This window comes from Oncorhynchus mykiss, chromosome 22 (genome assembly GCF_057628025.1).
Source record: "Oncorhynchus mykiss isolate SJ-2025 chromosome 22, ASM5762802v1, whole genome shotgun sequence".
NCBI classification, from domain to species: domain Eukaryota; kingdom Metazoa; phylum Chordata; class Actinopteri; order Salmoniformes; family Salmonidae; genus Oncorhynchus; species Oncorhynchus mykiss.
Genome location: NC_143043.1, coordinates 6,216,652 through 6,237,021, shown reverse-complemented (window position 1 = coordinate 6,237,021; position 20,370 = coordinate 6,216,652). Strand labels below are relative to the sequence as shown.

The window sequence follows — 20,370 nt, the reverse complement described above, 5'->3', positions numbered from 1 at the left end:
TGACTAGCATCGAAATTGAAAGGATGCAGATTGGAATCTATTTAATTGACCGTTTGGTACCACTAATGGATTGGAAAACCAATCAAATCTGGTCACAAATACCTATGCCAACTCCATTGACTTCACCGCACTCTTCCAAGGCTACCTGCCATACAATGTGCAATGACGTGGGTTCGACGTCAGTATCTGACGCAAAACCGGTGAACTTGTCCATGAGCCCGCCATTGGTGGCAAATGACAAGGTGAGTTCAACTCGGAACTTAACCGAACATGAGGTTTTCCTGTGTGGCTTGGGTGACTCACCAGCCGACACTTACCGCCCTCCTCTGATAGGGGGCGTGTGCCTAAACTGCACTATGGTTGAGGATGCCAGACTGGCAACCTGGTCAGAAAAATCCGCAATCAGCTTGGAAATGTTCAACGAAATTTCGAAAACGGCTAACTGCCATCCCCTTGTGGCGAAAACGTTTAGATTTCCACTGGGAACGACTCCCCAGACGACGCTCACCGCAATAGGGGTGTGTGCGCTATCGATCCGCATTGGAACCAAGGAAGTATCTCACTACCTACTGGTTGTCGCGGACCTCCCACATACAGTCTATGTGGGAGCGGACATTTTGGTAAGATTGGGTGTGAAACTCAATACCATACACCAAGTTCTTAGGTCTTTGGCGCAGCCAAACCAACATGCCTTGTCTTTCGACCCGGTGCGAATGGCATCCGGGCAGACTATTCCTGAAGCTTGCAAGGTGATAACTGAGTCCGCTATGTTGATTCCGGAAAGAACCACAGAGGTTTCTGTAAGACTGAACCTGGCGTCCGGATACCGGATGGAAGGCAACACTGCATTCTTCCAACCCTCTCCGCAACTATTCGACTTGGGGCTAACTATCAATGGCAACACGCTGTTGGAACTAACCGCTAGATCCACTTACCTCCTGGTACAAAATTTGACTCAAGCGGATATTTCCATTTCTCGGAACACTCAGCTAGGAACATTGATCGATTACTCCTTCCATGATTTTGAACTGGTTGTTCCCGTGATTGGGCCTCTTCCGTCCTCCCTAGACCAAAATTGAGGGGGAGGTACGCTGTTTACTTGTCAGTCAAAAGCAATCGCACTAACTCCCATATTGCCACTTGACGACACATCAACGTTCAGGCTGGATGTTGATTCTGACAGCAACCTGTTAATATAATCCATCATCACGGAGGATGATATCACGTCTCCTCCTGCATGCGAAGTACACTCTTGTGAGGTAACAACTGATGACTCTCACAAAAGTGACATGCCATCACCACCCGATGAAGAATTGTGCAAGAGCACCGAACCATATCCTGGTTTCCATGCACAGGTAATACAACTAATGTTGAAGGCTGATGCTCTTGTCAATGACACTGAACGCCATCAGTTGAGAGAATTATTTAACAAACACTGGTCAACAGACTCACTGGATTGCAGGTGTCGTGACGTTGTATTAGTTAATGTGACGACTGTTGCTCATCGAATGATTACAAGTTTCTAAGTGCGTGATTAACTGGATCAAGCAATTATTAACTCATTAACCTGGGGCACCATGGGAAAACTAGTTTTTATTGAGTTTCTATTTCCCAAATTAACTCAAAGAATATCAGAATATCGATTTCACAACAGCCGCTAATTAACCAGTTTCCTCTACCAATCTCGTTCTGAACATCGTATAGCCCGTGAATCTGCACGGACCCGGGTCTCACTAATGAATTCGTACCACACCAATCTTAGTTGAATATTTATTTACTAAAAAAGCTAAAATGATTATAAAAGATACACATAGACAAAACACATTATAGGCTAATACAACTTCACGACACTTTTCACTCTGGCCTGTTGCATGGCAGTGTATGGAGACTGTATGTTTTGTGGGTCAATGAAATAATGCCATGAAGGTTTGAAGGCAATATTCGGCTCCTGGTTGTTTGTGAAATGCCAGACAGATCCGCAATCTCCCGTTGGAATGTTCCAGTGGCCAAAAGTCCCAGGGTGGAGTGGAATTGGGCATGCACTGGGATGGCATTGATGCATTTTGTCTCCCTTTTTAATACTGGAGAGAGTTGGTTGCTGAGATACAATAAAATATGCCTTGGAAAACAAAATCTACTAGTAAGCTAAGCATCACTCTCAGCAAAAACAATCTGCACGCTCCCTGTGTAATGCAGCTTGTGCCAGATTCTCCAGCAATGCAAGATTTTCCATTTTGGACAAGTCACAATGCCTCAGTGTTGCATTTTATATTATTGAACTGGTTTAACTAAATTGCCTCCAACCTTACTCTTACTCTTTCTAATTTGCTTTATTATTCAATTAGGCTTAAAAGGTTTCATGTTTATGAATTAGATAGCACCCTGAGAAAACTATTAGTAGTTTAAGTGTCTATAAAATAAATACATTAATAAACTATTAAATATAATTTTATTAGCAGTTTGACTTCAGAGGTGTGCTTCAATTTACGCACATTCTCAAGTATAAGTACAAATTGATAAATCCCACACTTTGCTTAGAAATGATCGCACACATGGTTTATGAACATTTCTGTTCGTACACAACATTGATAAATGAGGGCCCTGGACTTCCTGACGTGCCGCCCCCAGGTGATGAAGCTAGGAAACAACATGTTAATGTTAAGTTAACTGTCTAAAATGTTCTAAATACTCTGCAGTTGTGCATTTGGTTTTCTAATTTAGTAGCTAGTTAGCTACAGTATCTAGCTAAATGGTTAGCTTCTTCCAAAATCAAGCATTCGCTTGGTAACAGCAGAGAATTCCCTCCTGGGTCAAGAGCTTTGCTGGCTAATATTATTTTTTATGCGTGCAGCAAACTGCTAGCAGCATTTTTGAGTTACTTGTATTACTTGCATAGTTTAGATCAGACACTGTATAAAATGTTCGCAATGCAATTTTTAGCATGTAGTATGTATACTGAACAAAAATATAAATGCAACATGTAAAGTGTTGGTCCAAAATGTCATTAGCTGAAATAAAAGATCCCCAAAAGTTTCCTCACTCACAAAAAGCTTATTTCTCTCAAATGTTGTTCACAAATTTGTTTACATCACAGTTAGTGAACATTTCTCCTTTGCCAAGATAATCCATCCACCTGACAAGGGGGTGGCATATCAAGATACTTGATACAAGGTGCAAGTATCAAGGTGCACCTGTGTAACATGACCCTTACACAGGTGCACCTTGTGCTGAGGACAATAAAAGGCCACTCCAAAATGTGCAGTTTTCTCACACAACACAATTCCACAGATGTCTCAAGTTTTGACGGAGTAATTGGCATGCTGACAGCAGAGATGTCCACCAGAGCTGTTTCCAGAGAACTGAATGTTCCTTTCTCTACCGTAAGCTGCCTCTAATGTAATTTTAGAGAATTTGGCAGTACGTCCAACCGGCAGACCACATGTACCCACGCCAGCCCAGGACCTCCATATCCGGCTTCTTCACCTGCGGGATGGTTTGAGACCAGACACCCGGACAGCTGTGGGCACAACGAACAATTTCTGCACAAACTGTCAGAAATGTTTCAGCGAAGCTTATCTGAATGATCGTCATCCTCACTAGGGTCTTGATCTGACTGCAGGTCGGTGCCGTAACTGACTTCATTGGGCAAATGCTCACCTTTGATGGCCACTGGCATGCTGAAAAAGCGTGCTCTTCACACTTGAATCGCAGTTTCAACTGTAACAGGCAGATGGTGTCGTGTCATGGGAAAGCGGTTTGCTGATGTCAACGTTGTGAAAAGAGTGGCCCATGGTGGCGGTACGGTTATGGTATAGACAGGCGTAAGCTACGGACAACAAACACAATTGCATTTTATTGATGGCAATTTGAACGCACAGAGATACCGAAACGAGATCCTGAGGCCCATTGTCGTGCCATTCTTCCGCCGCCATCATCTCATATGTGACCGACCTCCTATATTCGGTCTTAGGTTTTTTACATTGGATAAAAGCAAAAACACAGAGCTACAACGTGGTATATCATACACTGCATTTGAGGAACAATGTGAAAGTAATTCTGCTTTGAAAATTGATTAACTTGAAACCACACTTTGGAGAAAATGGCCTATGTGAGCATATCGGAATCGGACGATATTAGCTAAAAATGGCAACATCGGCATCGGCCCGATTTCTAGTTTAACGCCGATATGCAAAACCGATGTCAAAGCTGAAGTGCATACATATATAACGCAAGTAGATGACGTAATGACGCTACAAAAAATACAGCGCTACACAGAACAAATGCAGAAAAATACTAAGCACACACTTCCAACAACTAAACAAGTTCAAGTCCAGTCATTTGAAAGAGTAACATTTCAGCAAGACAACTCGAAGGTGAAATCCATTAAGGGCAAGACAATGGAATTCATTGCCCTTGACAGTCTACCGTCCTCTGTCGTAAATGATGTTGGCTTCGCCGAATGGTTGAGCCCCGGTACACACTGTTTTTCAGATGTTGCCCTACCGGAGTTACACAGTATTGTTGAAATGTACATCTATGAGCTACTTGCTATGGGCGTCACTGCTATTAGCTTCACGACTGACATTTGGACCAGCGACGTCAGCCTCATGAGCATGCTGAGTCTGACAGCACATTGGGTGGATGAGGATTTCGTACTGAGGAAAGCCGTATTGCATGCTCAAGAATGTGCTGGTTCTCATACCCCTGCTGCCATTTAATTTGGCATTTGAGAACATGTTTGAAACTTGGAAACATGAACACACTCCTAGCGCCATTTGAGCAACGGACTCTACAAATAAGCTAATCAACTGCGTCTGCAGCAGACGTGATACCTTCTGTCATGGCATTGAAACGCTCAACAAAACTGCCGACGGACCGTGGGGTTAAAAGGCTGTGAACAAGCAATTCGGTGGCATTCTCGCTGAGCCTCTTTACTGTGTCGCCACCATGCTCGATGCTAGGTACAAGCACCGCTACTTTGATGCAGACAAGAAACAGGGATAGCGTAACGTGAAATGTTACATACACAGCTGGACAAGATGGAAACGGACACAGTGACAGTGCGCACCGAGGAAGAGAGGCCACGGGCAGACAGAGTTGAAGCTTCAATGCTTGACATGCATGATGAAATCCTCATTGAGAATGAAACGACTGAACAAATGAACAATGAAACAGCACAGCAAATAAGTGAAAGAAAAAGGATTTGATTATGTTTTACTGGTAATGGGGAGAACAAGTATTTGATACACTGCCGATTTTGCAGGTTTTCCTACTTACAAAGCATGTGGAGGTCTGTTTTTATCATAGGTACACTTCAATTGTGAGAGACGGAATCTATAACAAAAATCCAGAAAATCACATTGTATGATTTTTAAGTAATTAATTTGCATTTTATTGCATGACATAGGTATTTGAACACCTACCAACCAGTAAGAATTCCGGCTCTCACAGACCTGTTAGTTTTTCTTTAAGAAATTTGCCTGTTCTACACTCATTACCCGTATTAACTGCACCTGTTTGAACTCGTTACCTATACAAAAGACACCTGTCCACACACTCAATCAAACAGATTCCAACGTCTCCACAATGGCCAAGACCAGAGAGCTGTGTAAGGACATCATGGATAAAAGTGTAGACCTGCACAAGGCTGGGATGGGCTACAGGACAATAGGCAAGCAGCTTGGTGAGAAGGCAACAACTGTTGGCGCAATTATTAGAAAATGGAAGAAGTTCAAGATGACAGTCAACCACCCTCGGTCTGGGGCTCCATGCAAGATCTCACCTCGTGGGGCATCAATGATCATGAGGAAGGTGAGGGATCAGCCCAGAACTACACGGCAGGACCTGGTCAATGACCTGAAGAGAGCTGGGACCACAGTCTCAAAGAAAACCATTAGTAACACACTATGCTTTTCTGCAAAGGGGACAGGACGACTGCACCGTATTGAGGGGAGGATGGATGGGGTCATGTATCGCGAGATCTTGGCCAACAACCTCCTTTCCTCAGTAAGAGCATTGAAGATTTTTAATTTTTAATTTCACCTTTATTTAACCAGGTAAGCTAGTTGAGAACAAGTTCTCATTTGCAACTGCAACCTGGGAAAGATAAAGCGTAGCAGTTCGACACATAAAACAACACAGTTACAGTTACTATATACAGTGAGTGCAAATAAGGGAGTTAAGGCAATGCATTGGCCATGGTGGCGAAGTAATTACCTTATGGCTATTAAACACTGGAATGGTAGATGTGCAAAAGATGGATGTGCAAGTAGAGATACTGTGGTGCAAAAGGAGCAAAATAAATTAATACAGTATGGGAATGAGGTAGATAGATGGGCTGTATACAGATGGGCTATGAACAGGTGCAGTGATCTGTGAGCTGCTCTGACAGCTGGTTCTTAAAGCTAGTGAGGGAGATGGGAATCTCCAGCTTCAGTGATTTTTGCAGTTCGTTCCAGTCAGTGGCAGCAGAGAACTGGAAGGAAAGGTGACCAAAAGGGGGAATTGGCTTTGGGGGTGAACAGTGAGATATACCTGCTGGAGCGTGTGCTACGAGTGGGTGCTGCTATGGTGACCAGCGAGCTGAGATAGGATGGGGCTTTACCTAGCAGAGACTTGTAGATAACCTGTGGCCAGTGGGTTTGGCGATAAGTATGAAGCGAGGGCCAGCCAACGAGAGCATACAGGTCGCAGTGGTGGGTAGTATATGGGGCTTTGGTGACAAAACGGATGGCACTGTGATAGACTACATCCAGTTTGCTGAGTAGAGTGTTGGAGAATATTTTATAGATGACATCGCCGAAGTCAAGGATCGGTAGGATGGTAAGGTTTTACAAGGGTATGTTTAGCAGCATGATTGAAGGAAGCTTTGTTGCAAAATAGGAAGCCGATTCTAGATTTAATTTTTGATTGGAAATGCTTAATGTGAGTCTGGAAGGAGAGTTTACAGTCTAGCCAGACACCTAGGTATTTGTAGTTATCCACGTATTCTAAGTCAGAGCCGTCTAGTGATGCTGGATGGGCGGGCAGGTGCAGGCAAAGATCGGTTGAATAACATTCATTTAGTGTTATTTGCGTTTAAGAGCAGTTGGAGGCCACGGAAGGAGAGTTGTATGGCATTGAAGCTCGTCTGGAGGTTAGTTAACACAGTTTCCAAAAAAGGGCCAGAAGTATACAGAATGGTGTCGTCTGCGTAGAGGTGGATTAGAGAATCACTAGCAGCAAGAGAAACATCATTGATGTATACAGAGAAGAGAGTCGGCCCGAGAATAGAACCCTGTGGCACCTCATAGAGACTGCCAGAGGTCCGGACAACAGGCCCTCCGATTTGACACCCTGAGCTCTATCAGAAAAGTAGTTGGTGAACCAGGCGAGGCAATCATTTGAGAAACCAAGGCTGTTGAGTCTGCCAATAAGAATGTGGTGATTGACAGAGTCAAAAGCCTTGGCCAGGTCGATGAATACAGCTGCACAGTAATGTCTCTTATCGATGGCGGTTATGATATCGTTAAGGACCTTGAGCGTGGCTGAGGTGCACCCATGACCAGCTCGGAAATCAGGGAAGTAAGTAAATCAGTCAGTAATCTGTCTGTTAACTTGGCTTTCGAAGACCTTAGAGATGCAGGGTAGGATAGATATAGGTCTGTAGCAGTTTGGGTCTAGAGTGTCTCCCCCTTTGAAGAGGGGGATGACCACGGCAGCTTTCCAATCTTTGGGAATCTCAGACGATACGAAAGAGAGGTTGAACAGGCTAGTAATAGGGGTTGCAACAATTTCGACAGATAATTTAAGAAAGAGAGGGTCCAGATTCTCTAGCCCGGCTGATTTGTAGGGGTCCAGATTTTGCAGAATTTCAGAACATCAGCGATCTGGATATGGGTGAAGGAGAAATGGTGGGGGCTTGGGCGGGTTTGCTGTGGAGGGTGCCGGGCAGTTGACCGGGGTAGGCGTAGCCAGGTGGAAAGCATGGCCAGCTGTAGAGAAATGCTTATTGATATTCTCAATTATAGTGGATTTGTCGGTTGTAACAGTGTTTCCTAGCCTCAGAGCAGTGGGTAGCTGGGATGAGGTGCTCTTATTCTCCATGGACTTTACAGTGTCCCAGAACTTTTTTGAGTTTGTACTGCAGGATGCAAATTTCTGTTTAAAAAAAGCTAGTCTTAGCTTTCCTAACTGCTTGTGTATTGGTTCCTAACTTCCCTGAAAAGTTGCATATCACGGGGTCTATTCGATGCTAATGCAGAACGCCACAGGAGGTTTTTGTGCTGGTCAAGGGCAGACAGGTCTGGAGTGAACCAAGGGCTATATAATTTCCTGGTTCAAACTTTTTTGAATGGGGCATGCCTATTTAAGATGGTGAGGAAGGCACTTTTAAAGAATAACCAGGCATCCGCTACTGTCGGGATGAGGTCAATGTCGTTCCAGGATACCCCGGCCAGGTCGATTAGAAAGGCCTGCTCGCAGAAGTGTTTTAGAGAGCGTTTGACAGTAATGAGGGGTGGTCGTTTGCTCGCAGACTATGCAGGCAATGAGGCAGTGATCACTGAGATCTTGGTTGAAAACAGCAGAGGTGTATTTGGAAGGTGAGTTGGTTAGGATGATATCTATGAGGGTGCCTGTGTTTACAGATTTGGGGTTATATCAGGTAGGTTCATTGAAAAGTTTTGTTAGATTGAGGGCATCAAGCTTTGATTGTAGGATGGCCGGGGTGTTAAGCATGTCCCAGTTTAGGTCACCTAGCAGCACAAGCTCAGAAGATAGATGGGGGGCAATCAAATCACATATTGTGTTGAGGGCACAGCTGGGGGCAGAGGGTGGTCTATAGCAAGCGGCAACGGTGAGAGACTTGTTTCTGGAAAGGTAAATTTTTAGAAGTAGAAGCTCAAATTGTTTGGGTACAGACCTGGATAGTAAGACAGAACTCTGCATTTTATCTTTGCAGTACATTGCAACACCGCCCCCTTCGGCAATTCTATTTTGTCGGAAAATGTTATAATTAGGAATGGAAATTTCAAGGTCTTTTGTGGTCTTCCTAAGGCGGGATTCAGACATGGCTAGGACATCCGGATTGGTGGAGTGTGCTAGGGCATTGAATAAAACAAACTTAGGGAGGAGGCTTCTAATATTAATATGCATGAAACCAAGGCTTTTACGGTTGCAGGAAGTCAACAAATGAGAGAGCCTGGGGGATGGGACTGGAGGTAGACACTGCAGGGCCTGGATTAACCTCTACATCACCGGAGGAACAGAGGAGGAGTAGGATAAGGGTACGGCTAAAGGCTAAAAGAACTGGACGCCTAGTACGTTCAGAACAGAGAGTAAAAGGAGCAGATTTCTGGGCAAGGTAGAATATATTCAAGGCATAATGTACAGACAAAGGTATAGTAGGATGTGAATACAGTGGGGGTAAACCTGTGCATATAGTGATAATGAATGGTCCCTAGAAATAGAATTTAAACCAGGTGATGTCACTGCGTGTGTGGGGGGTGGAACTAAATTGTTAGCCGAGGCGTGTTGAGCAGTGCTAGAGGCGCTACAGTGAAATAAAACAATAGTTACAAACCTGAACAGCAATCAACACTGCATGGTGACGTTAGGGAAAGGCATGCGTAGCCGGGTGATCATACAAGTCCAGTGCGTGGCTTCAGGCAGCTAGCGGCACGAGGCTAGCAGGCTAACAGAAAGGCCTTAGAGGGATGACACGACGGCCGGAAGTCTGTTGTCGCCCCCTCGTGCAGTTACATCAGCGGACGGATCAGCTGGGCTCTGTGTGGTAAACCAGACCAATTGGCAAAATATGTGTAGTGACCGAAGAAATATGTCCGAAGGGCCTCTTAAACCAGCAGTCCAATGTGCTTTAGATAGCTATCAGGCTGCAGATTAGCGGCTGTGCGTTCAGGGGTCGTTAGCTGCTATAATTCCAGGTGAGAAAAAAAAAAAAATATATATATATATCACAATAAAAATGTTTAAAAAAAAATAATAAATAGGTTCAGAGCTTGCGGTAGAAATCCGGAGATATCGAGAAGAATAAGTCCATCTAGCTCTGGTGTCGCGCTGTATAGACTGGCGAGAGTTGTCCGGGATAAAGGTAGCTGATGACCGCTACCAAAGGATAGCTGACTGCTAGCAAGTGGCTTCGGGATGTATTCGATGGGCCTCGTAAGCCAACAGTACGTTGTGCTCTAGATAGCTAGCATTCAGGGGACGTTAGCTGCAAAGGTCGGAAGGTGAGAAAGTTCAGAGCTTGAAATAGGAATCCGGGGATATGGAGAGAAAAATAGGTCCGGTATGCTCTGGTGAATCGCGTAGTACAAACTGGCGAGAGCTTTCCGAGCTAGAGGTTAGCTGATGACCGTTAGCTGGCTAGTTAGCTGGCTAGTTTATGTTGTAGGAATTCCAGTAAGAGGCAAAGAAAAATACGTTAGAGAAAAAGCAGGTCCACACCACATTGGGTGAGGTGGGTTGCAGTAGAGTATTTTGAAGTAAGGATTTAGAAAAATATAAAAAGATATGCAAAGAAAAATATATAAAAATATATATACATGGGATGAGACGAAGGACGAATACGTCTGACTGCTACGCCATCTTGGATTTCCGAAAATTGGGTCGTGGCTGTGTCTTCCAGCATGACAACGACCCGAAACACACAGCCATGGCAACTAAGGAGTGGCTCCGTAAGAAGCATCTCAAGGTCCTGGAGTGGCCTAGCCAGTCACCAGACCTGAACCCAATAGAAAATCTTTGGAGGAAGCTGAAAGTCCGTATTGCCCAGCAACAGCCCCAAAACCTGAAGGATCTGGAGAAGGTATGTATGGAGGAGTGGGCCAAAATCCCTGCTGTAGTGTGTGCAAACCGGGTCAAGAACTACAGGAAACGTATGATCTCTGTAATTGCAAACAAAGGTTTCTGTACCAAATATTAAGTTCTGCTTTTCTGATGTATCAAATACTTATGTCATGCAATAAAAATGCAAATTAATTACTTAAAAATCATACATTGTGATTTTCTGGATTTTTGTTTTAGATTCCATCTCTCACAGTTGAAGTATACCTATGATAAAAATTACAGACCTCTACATGCTTTGTAAGTAGAAAAACCTGCAAAATAAGCAGTGTATCAAGTACTTGTTCTCCCCACTGTACGTAAATGCAATATAATATAAAAATATATTATTGGTCGGTGTTTGTCTGTGTGTATGTAGCCGTTATTTAACTAGGCAAATTGGTTAAGAACAGGTTCTTATTTACAATGACGACCTACCCCAGCCAACGCTGGGCGCCGCCCTATGGGACTCCCAATCATGGCCAGATGTGATACACTGGATTCGAACCAGGGACTGTAGTGGCGACTCTTGCACTGAGACACAGTGCCTTAGACCGCTGCGTCCATGTGTGTGTTAACTATGTAACTGTACTAGAATACTTAAAAGGCCGCTAAAATTGTAAATATTGGTCATCGCTATCTGGGTTTTTTTTGCAAGGAAAATATCTGATATTGATATCGTACAAAAATGTCATATTGGTGCGTCCCTAGTCTCTACAGAAAGTGTAAACGGTACAGCAAAATAGTTTCTTGCATAGTAGCAATATCAAAAATAGTGTCAATATGAAGAAAAAAAGAACACGTGTCAATGCCAATAGAGAACAAAATAACATACAGTATGTTCAAGAACAATATAAATAACTATGTCAGTGATATTGGTGATAGATGAGGTAGTTATATGCGTACAATCAGGGGTAAAGTTTCTGAGCTGTAGGATAAAAACAATAAATAGTAGCAGCAACATATGGCGTGTGTGAGAGAGTCATGTGAATAGAGGCACTGCAGATAGTGCTGATGACTGGGAACTCGCCCCCAGTGATTAACTGGTCCATCCAAACCACGCATGAACAAGGGAATCTATATTCGGAGAGCCTGTTTCTGTCCTGCCCTTGACTTTGTTGCAGGGCATGTGATGTCCATAGCCTCTTCGTCGCAAAACTCCCAGATCTTTTCAAAAAGATACATTTGTCTAGCTCAGGTAGTGCAGTACAGACCATCTATTGGAGGAAGGATGTCAGCGTTGCGCAGCAGCTGAAACCTGGTCCGGACTGAGTCTGAACACGCCTTGGCGAAAACAACACCCGGTTCCAGAGCATCGAAGCTGTAAACCAAGAAATAATTAAACAAACTGAGAAGACATTACAACCTTGCATAACATCAATTCACCTCCCAAGTTTAGATAAGAAGAATAACCTCATACATTTTAATGAAAATGTTATTAACCTGACATGCTGGTACTGCTTAATTTGTGGCAGCAGCCTGAAATACGGAGTGAGGTGTTGTTGCTGGCCATAGCTTTCCACCAGCATCGTACCATCCTCCAGTCCAACCAGCTGTGGGATGTTGACCCCTGTCACAGTGCTGTCCCACACTAGACCAGCAATCTCGGACAAAGTGTTCACTCTGGTCTTTCTGAAGCGCTGCTTGATGAAGCAGAAACACCAGTCGGGGGAAAACTTGGTGTGGCCTGTGAACAGGAAGTGAAGGTCAAGAATGTGGTGGAGCTTGTGCATTGTCTGCCAGGCACAATACCAGAGCACAAATGTGTTATTGTTTTGGCCTCCGCAGTTATCACAATTCAGGTCCACATGTGTTTCCCCAACTCCGTAGTTGGTGAAGAAATTAAGCATGTAGTTGATGACTGCACTGCTGCCTTTGATGGATGACATGCCTTCATCAATCAAGTAGTTGACACTTGCAAGGAGTTAAAAAGTAGATGGGACCTGGCTGCATAGGGTCAGAATTATAGTGCACCTCCAAACAACAACAAAAGAACATTAAGACACATTTGAATTAATTGTCTCACCCCTGTCAGTCTGTCTGTACACAGCTCAGTGAAAGGCATTTGCCTGCTTCCCATATACAGTACCAGTCAAAAGTTTGGACACACCTACTCATTCTAGGGTTTTTCTTAACTTTTACTATTTTCTCCATTGTACAATAATAGTGAAGACATAAAACTATGAAATAACACATATGGAATCATGTAGTAACCAAAAAATAATGAAACTAATCAAAATATATTTTATATTTGAGATTATTCAAAGTGGCCACCCTTTGCCTTGATGACAGCTTTGCACACTTTAGGCATTCTCCCGGACAGCTTCATGAGGTAGTCACCTGGAATGCGATTAAGTGACCTGGTTAAAAGTTCGTTTGTTTCCTTTTTAATACGTTTCAGCCAATCAGTTGCGTTGTGAACAGGTACGGGTGGTATACAGAAGACAGCCCTATTTGGTAAAAGACCAAGTCCATATTATGGTAAGAAAAGCTCAAATAAGCTCCCGGTAACGGGATCTCAGCCATAAGAAGTTAACCAGCATAGCTACCACAGCATTCTGCTGCGATACTAAATCCCGTCTGGTTTGCGCTTAGTGGGACTATCATTTATTTTTCAACAGGACAATGACCCAAAACACACCTCCAGGCTGTGTAAAGGCTATTTGACCAATAAGTAGAGTGATGGAGTGCTGCATCAGATGACTTGGCCACCACCATCACCCGACATCAACCCAATTGGGATGAGTTAGACCGCAGAGTGAAGGAAAAGCAGCCAACAAGTGCTCAGCATGGGAACCCCTTCAAGACTATTGGAAAAGCATTCATGATGAAGCTGGTTGGGAGAATGCGAAGAGGGTGCACAGCTGTGTTCAAGGTAAAGGATGGCAACTTTGAAGAATCTCACATATATTTGGATTTGTTTAAAACCTCTCTAGGGTCTGTGGGATGGTAGCGTCTCACCTCGTCAACAGCCAGTGAAACTGCAGGGCGCCAAATTCAAAACAACAGAAGTGCCATTATTAAAATTCCTCAAACATACATGTATTTTACACCTATTTAACCTGTCTACGATACTGGTTCCCAATTGGGAATCAACCCTCCCACGTTCAGCTGAAACGGTGGCGCATGGAACGCAAAAATATTCTTAAAAATATTTAACCTCCACACATTAACAAGTCCAATAGCTCAAATGAAAGATAAACACCTTGTTCATCTAGCCAGCACATATATATGTAAAACCACCACCAGACACAGCTCATTTCAATAGCCAAAACATGCAATCAACAAACGCAGGATTAAAAAATAAATCGCTCACTAACCTTTTGAAAATCTTCATCAGATGACAGTAATATGACATATTACACAGTACATGTTTTTTTTTTTCAATAATATGCCATTTATATCCATAAATGTCCATTTACAGTGAGTTCACCTTCAGAAATTACTCAAAAATGCCCGCAGGAAATCTATGTAGCGCGGCAAGATAACGTAAATAGACATCATAAACTTTGACTAAATATACATGTTCTACATATAGTTAGAAAGATACACTGCTTCTTTATGCAACCGCTGTGTTAGATTTATTTTTAACGTTACAGAAATCGCACACTATTCCATATGCTGAGACAGCGCTCAGTTCCAAGCTACATTTCCACGTAATGTTGGAGTCAACAGAAACACAGATTTAAGCATAAATATTCCCTTACCTTCGATGGTCTTCGTTCAGAATGTTCTGGAAGGCTTCATACTTACCCAATACATCGTTTGGTTTCAAGTCTTGCGTCTTTGTATTAGCTACTGCTAATAACATCAGCTGAAATGCACCCAAAACGTCCTCTGGTCCGGAAAAGTTGCGCATCAAAACTTCAAAATTACATATTATATGTCGACTAAACAGGTCAAACTAAGTGCAGAAGCAAGCTTTATGATGTTTTAGACACGCAAAACAAACTTCAATTCAATCGGCCATCGTCTGCTCTTCTCTTGAGTGCTGGAACAAAGGAATGGCTGGGACCAATTCGCGCCCATACGCACAGCCTATTCTCTCGTGGCACGCACTAATTTCACTCCCATAGGGTCAATTCTCGCGGGATTTGAACGATTCAAAGCTCTAATGAAAGAGGACATCTAGCGGAAGAGATAGAAAGTGTCCCCAGAATCATAACTGGTTGGGAAGGGTGGGGGCCATGACGTCAAAGTTGCTCCAACTTTCATGGCCACAAAAACTAGTTTGGAAGAATGCCTGCCCTGTGAGTTCTGCTATACTTACAGACATAATTCCAACGGTTTTAGAATCTTTAGAGTGTTTTCTATCCAATAATAATTATTTGCATATATTAGCAATTTTTGACAGATTTTTTTTCCAGTTTACTAGGGGTACCCAATCTCTCCAAAGGGGGCGTATGTCTGCCATATCCTTAACAGGTACACTTGTTGTAAATCCAGCCACAGTGTCCGATTTCAAAAAGGCTTTACGACGAAAGCAAACCAAACGATTATGTTAGGTCAGAGCCAAGTCACAGAAAAACACAGCCATTTTCCAGCGAAAGAGAGGAGTCACAAAAAGCAGAAATAGAGATCACTAACCTTTGATGATCTTTATCAGATGACACTCATAGGACTTCATGTTACACAATACATGTATGTTTTGTTCGGTAAAGTTCATATTTATATCCAAATATCTGAGTTTATATTGGCGCGTTATGTTCAGTAGTTCCAAAACATCCGGTGATTTTGCAAAGAGACAGATCAATTTCCAGAAATAGTAATCGTAAATGTTGATGAAAATACTAGTGTTCAACATGGAAGTTTAGATGCAAAAAAATTAGATTCACAAAAACGGAAAAAGCAAACCATGCAATAATCCGAGTACGGCGTTCAGACGACAAATCAACCCAAAAGTCAGAAATAGCATTATAAACATTCACTTACCTTAGATGATCTTCATCAGAATGCACTCCCAGGAATCCCAGTTCCAAAATAAATGTTTGTTTTGTTCGATAATGTCCATCATTTATGCCCAAATTCCTCCTTGTTGTTCGCGCGTTCAGTACACAATTTAAACTCACGACGAGCGTGCAAGTCCAGCGGAAAGTACGGACGAAAAGTCCAAAAAGTTCTGTTCCATAGAAACATGTCAAACGATGTATAGAATCAATCTTAAGGATGTTTTTAACATAAATCTTCAATAATGTTCCAACTGGAGAATTCCTTTGTCTTTAGAAATGCAATGGAACACAGCTACCTCTCACGGGCGCACGCGAGATCAGCTCATGGCCTTCTGCCAGACCTCTGGTTGAAACAGCTCTCATTCTCTCCTCCTTCACAGTAGAAGCCTCAAACAAGGTTCTAAAGACTGTTGACATCTAGTGGAAGTCTTAGGAAGTGCAATCGGACCAAAATTACACTATCTTGGATAGGCAAAGAGTTGAAAAACTACAAACCTCAGATTTCCCACTTCCTGGTTGGATTTTTCTCAGGTTTTCACCTGCCATTTGAGTTCTGTAATACTCACAGACATCATTCAAACAGTTTTAGACACTTCAGAGTGTTTTCTATCCATATCCAATAATAATATGCATATAGTAGCATCTGGGACAGAGTAGGAGGCAGTTCACTCTGGGCATGCTATTCATCCAAAAGTGAAAATTTTTGAGCATGTCAAATTTGTGATGGTAAATACCCATTGAAACATATTGAAAATGGACAGCAGTGCGCCTGGTGATTTGGAATGGGTTACCAGGAGCACATTTTTTAAATGTTTTTTTAATGCCTTTAGGGGGAGCAAGGTGTCTACGGTTGGGTAGGGAGCACCCCCCACCCATGCCCATCCAATAGCGGGCACCCCAGTCCCACTTCTTCCTCATCATACATGATAAATAGACCATCTAGGTTGATTCATGGCTTAACATGGCAATATGTCATTTGGGCAGTATAAATGCCATTTGGACATGGTTCACTAACTTTTGGGTTTGGAAACCGACTTCCGTACATGGCAAATGGACAAAATATCCTGATTTGGCACTTTCAATACTTTCATATTGCATTTGGACTTATGTCTTATGGCATTTGGCAATGGTTCACTGACTTTTGACTTTGACTTTTGACTTCCTATGAAATCGTATTGCAAATAGACAAAACATATGCCTTAATGGACAATTAAAATAAAAAAATATGACAATAAAATAAGACAAAAGTATGTTCATACAGTTGTTATACATGTATAATTGACAAAAAAATCTAAAGAATTTCGATAAACGGTCCAGACACCACTTTTTTAACGTCTCTAGGGTATGTGGGATGCTAGCGTCCCATCTGGCCAACATCCAGTGAGGTTGCAGAGCGGCAAATTCAATTACAGAAATGCTCATTGTAAAAATTCAGAAAACAAAACATATTTTACTTAGGTTTAAAGATTAACTTCTTGTTAAACCAACCACAGTGTCATATTTATAAAATGCTTTTTGGCGATAGCATACCTAGCCCAGAACATACCTAGCCCAGAACATAGCCCAGTTGACAAATTATTACAAACAGTAACCACCCAAGCAGAAGCGTTACAAAACTCAGAAATAGAGATACAATTAATCCCTTACATATCAACAACACTCCGGGAAGTGGAGCTGAACCCTGATCCCCTATTCCGCCAGTGACTGTCTGATTGGAAAGTATTCCTTAAGTCTTTTTCTCAGCTTAGAAGACAATTCCTTGACTAATCGAATAGTCTGGCCTTGGATTTTGATCTCCTTTCCCCCTTCAGAATGTTGACTTTGGTCTGATAGTTTCATAGTCTGAAGATTACCATGCACAGGTATTTTGCGTTCTTCTGTTTCACGCCAATCCTATGGCATCGCGCCAGAACTTCTGGTGATATACCCACGTCAAGTTCCTCTTATATCAGTTTGATCACGTAACTGGAAAAGTCATTTTTGCTCGTCTTATGGTGAGGCCAATATTCTCTGATTCTTACATCTCATTCTGTTTTCTATGTGGTCCAATTCTTCTGAAGTTTGCAACTTTGTTTCCAAAAGGCACATTTTGTTGTCTTGTTCGTTCATGAGCACGTCTTGGTTGTGCTTGTCTGACACGATAGCCTCTACTGTTTTTTGGAGCGAATCTACTAAAAACACCAGATATAGCTTTGTTTCGGTGTGCATTGAAAGTATTTTAGCTACGTTTTGTTGGTAGGCATTCAACTGTTCATTACTTTCATTTGCGTCTCCAAGTTAGTCCTTGTCTTTTCCTTTGAAGGAAGCCATGGTCTGTTGGATTTGTATCGCTGCGCTGTTTTACCAACTGATTGGTTCACTGTTGTACAAAAATGACCATTCACACTTTCCCAGTTGCTTCAACTTGATTTAAACTTTGTCTGGTTTCTATATATAAACACATTTTTGTCAGTAAAAAAGTATGTGCCTCTGCAATATCTGGAAATGCATTGTAAATATATCTTTGGGATTCTGATAGAGTATGTTAGAAACAAGCTGATAGTGGGATTTTTTTTTATCTCGTCAGACAAAATACTGAGACAGCAAAAATGTTGCATGTCTGCACATGCAGATACTATCTACATTTGTTCTCAAAACTGAAAATCACTTTTCTATCCTCGTGTATGTTTTATGATAGTTATCATACATCGACATAAAGAATCATCCTTCTCCTGTTCAAAAAGCCATTATTAATTTCATAATTTTATGTTAATTCTCAATTAAACCATCAACACAGTGATGGAAAGCAAACAGTTCCAAAGGCACTGGTGATCAAAACACCCATTTCCCCCCAGTTTCCACAGCCACTAATAACGGCAAACTCTGTGGCATGCTGGAGGCTGTGTGACCCGTCTATCTCTCCGGCCCATCAGACAGTTCTGTGAACATCTCACCTCAGCCAGACAGTACCTATAAGCTGTCCCCAGAATTTGGAGGGGGAGACGGAAGGAAGACTGAGATAATAGGTCAACTCTCTCTCTCTCTTTGTAGGATGGTGGCATGAGGTCTATTTCACAGTGCCCAAGTCATGTCAATGTGGTCTGGAAATGTGCAAGTTGTTTTCATGCATGTGGCATTTGACTTCTGTGTATGTAGATCTGTGCTGCTGTAAATAACAGAAACCACTACATGGTATTGAGAACACTTGCATTCTGTTTTCCTATTACTCATAAGATGGCCGAGATTCCTCAGCCCTGGTTCCTCCTACTTTTCACACTGGACTGCGAATCTAAATCAGTAGCCTTAAAATAGCAGGCTTTTTGTTCCTGCCCAGGTCTAACACACAATCATAATCATCCAATAAAACCTCGATCAGGTTCAATCCAATTAAGAGCTGGGCTGGAACAAAAGCCTGCAAACCATGGTCCTCCTGGGCTGGGCTGTTGGTTCAGTATGAGAGCAAGCAGATTCTCACAGACAGAGCAGGCCAATGTGGGGAGGGAAAGGGAAGAGTCAAAGAAAGAAAGAAACCAGAGAGTATAGGCAAAGTCTTTGAATCCCGCAGAATTCCTCTCCTCCTCCACTGCATATGTCCTCTGGGAAGCGATTGGCGCCTGTGGAGAGAGCGAGTTAAGACGGGGCCTGTCAGGAACAAAGCTCCAAATTCACATGATATGTTTAGCTAAAAGGGTGAAAGAGAAAATGAATCAAAGCTTTGGCGGGATCAAAGACAATGCAAAAGTAAAGTCAAGCCGGTTGCCGTGGGACCAGCAGGAGATGCATATCATTTAGAAGTTGTTCTCTGGCTCCATGTCTGATGTGGGGGGAATTTATTGCTATTGTTTGGTGGAGTGTAGACTGGGAACTGGGAAGCTTAGGGGGGGTTAAGAGCGGGGGTCAGCGTTTCACAGCGAGAGAGAGCTACCGCCTCATCTGTTTTAAACAGCAGCATTCTGTTATCCCTGTCTGAGGGTCACACTACAGTAGCACCCTTCACTCAGAACTGAGACAACCAAAACAGATTCACAGTGCACTTCGTGGCCAACATAAATATCTAATCAACACGAACCACATAGGCTAAGTTGTGTCTATTTGTTTTGTGGCACCGGGTTAAGAATGTTCTCGTGAACCATTTGAAAATGAAATCACTTCATGTCAGACTTAGTAAACAAACGAATGCTGCTCATTTATGTGATTTGAAAAGCGGAATATTATTGCCTATTGTTGTAGTTCTCTGTATAGGCTACAGAGTAAAATCCACCATCTTTGTTAGAGATCAGATTATATCCGTTGTCATGGGAACACTGACAACGAATATAAAAACTAAAAACGCCCTACAGCCAGCGTAAAAACAAGTCATATACACTGTGTACACAAATTGTACTCTTTCCATGACATTAACTGACCAAGTGAATCCAAGTGAAAGCTACAGTATGATCCCATATTGATGTCACCTGTTTGAATATTGCTGTCCATCAATGATTCCCCCCCAAAAATTACTGAGCATGAGCAATTTTGACAAAAACAATGGATATATGTTGCCCTACGAGTTGTGCAAGGTTGGTAGAATCTTGTTCAAAATATCAGTACATCCTCATTTTGTATTTCTTAGTCATTT

At 42.5% G+C, this 20,370-nt stretch overlaps 1 protein-coding gene across 1 annotated transcript; it reads right to left on the bottom strand.

Annotated features, from left to right (window-relative positions):
• Window positions 1–11,125: 11,125 nt before the first annotated feature.
• Window positions 11,126–15,213, bottom strand: LOC149972771 (uncharacterized). The gene is made up of 2 exons (XM_090216369.1): window positions 12,268–15,213; window positions 11,126–12,145 (listed from the first exon to the last, which is right to left on the bottom strand). The coding sequence occupies exons 1-2, from the start codon at window positions 12,711–12,713 to the stop codon at window positions 12,019–12,021; spliced, it is 573 nt and encodes a 190-aa protein (XP_090072495.1). The 5' UTR covers window positions 12,714–15,213; the 3' UTR covers window positions 11,126–12,018.
• Between the last annotated feature and the right edge of the window lie 5,157 nt (window positions 15,214–20,370).

Excerpts from the sequence above, each read along its gene's own strand:
- LOC149972771 (XM_090216369.1), bottom strand. The coding sequence starts at position 12,713 with ATGTCATCCATCAAAGGCAGCAGTGCAGTCATCAACTACATGCTTAAT. Across the intron at positions 12,146-12,267 it reads AAGCAGTACCAGCATGTCAG|CTTCGATGCTCTGGAACCGG; the intron begins GTTAATAACATT and ends CTTGGTTTACAG.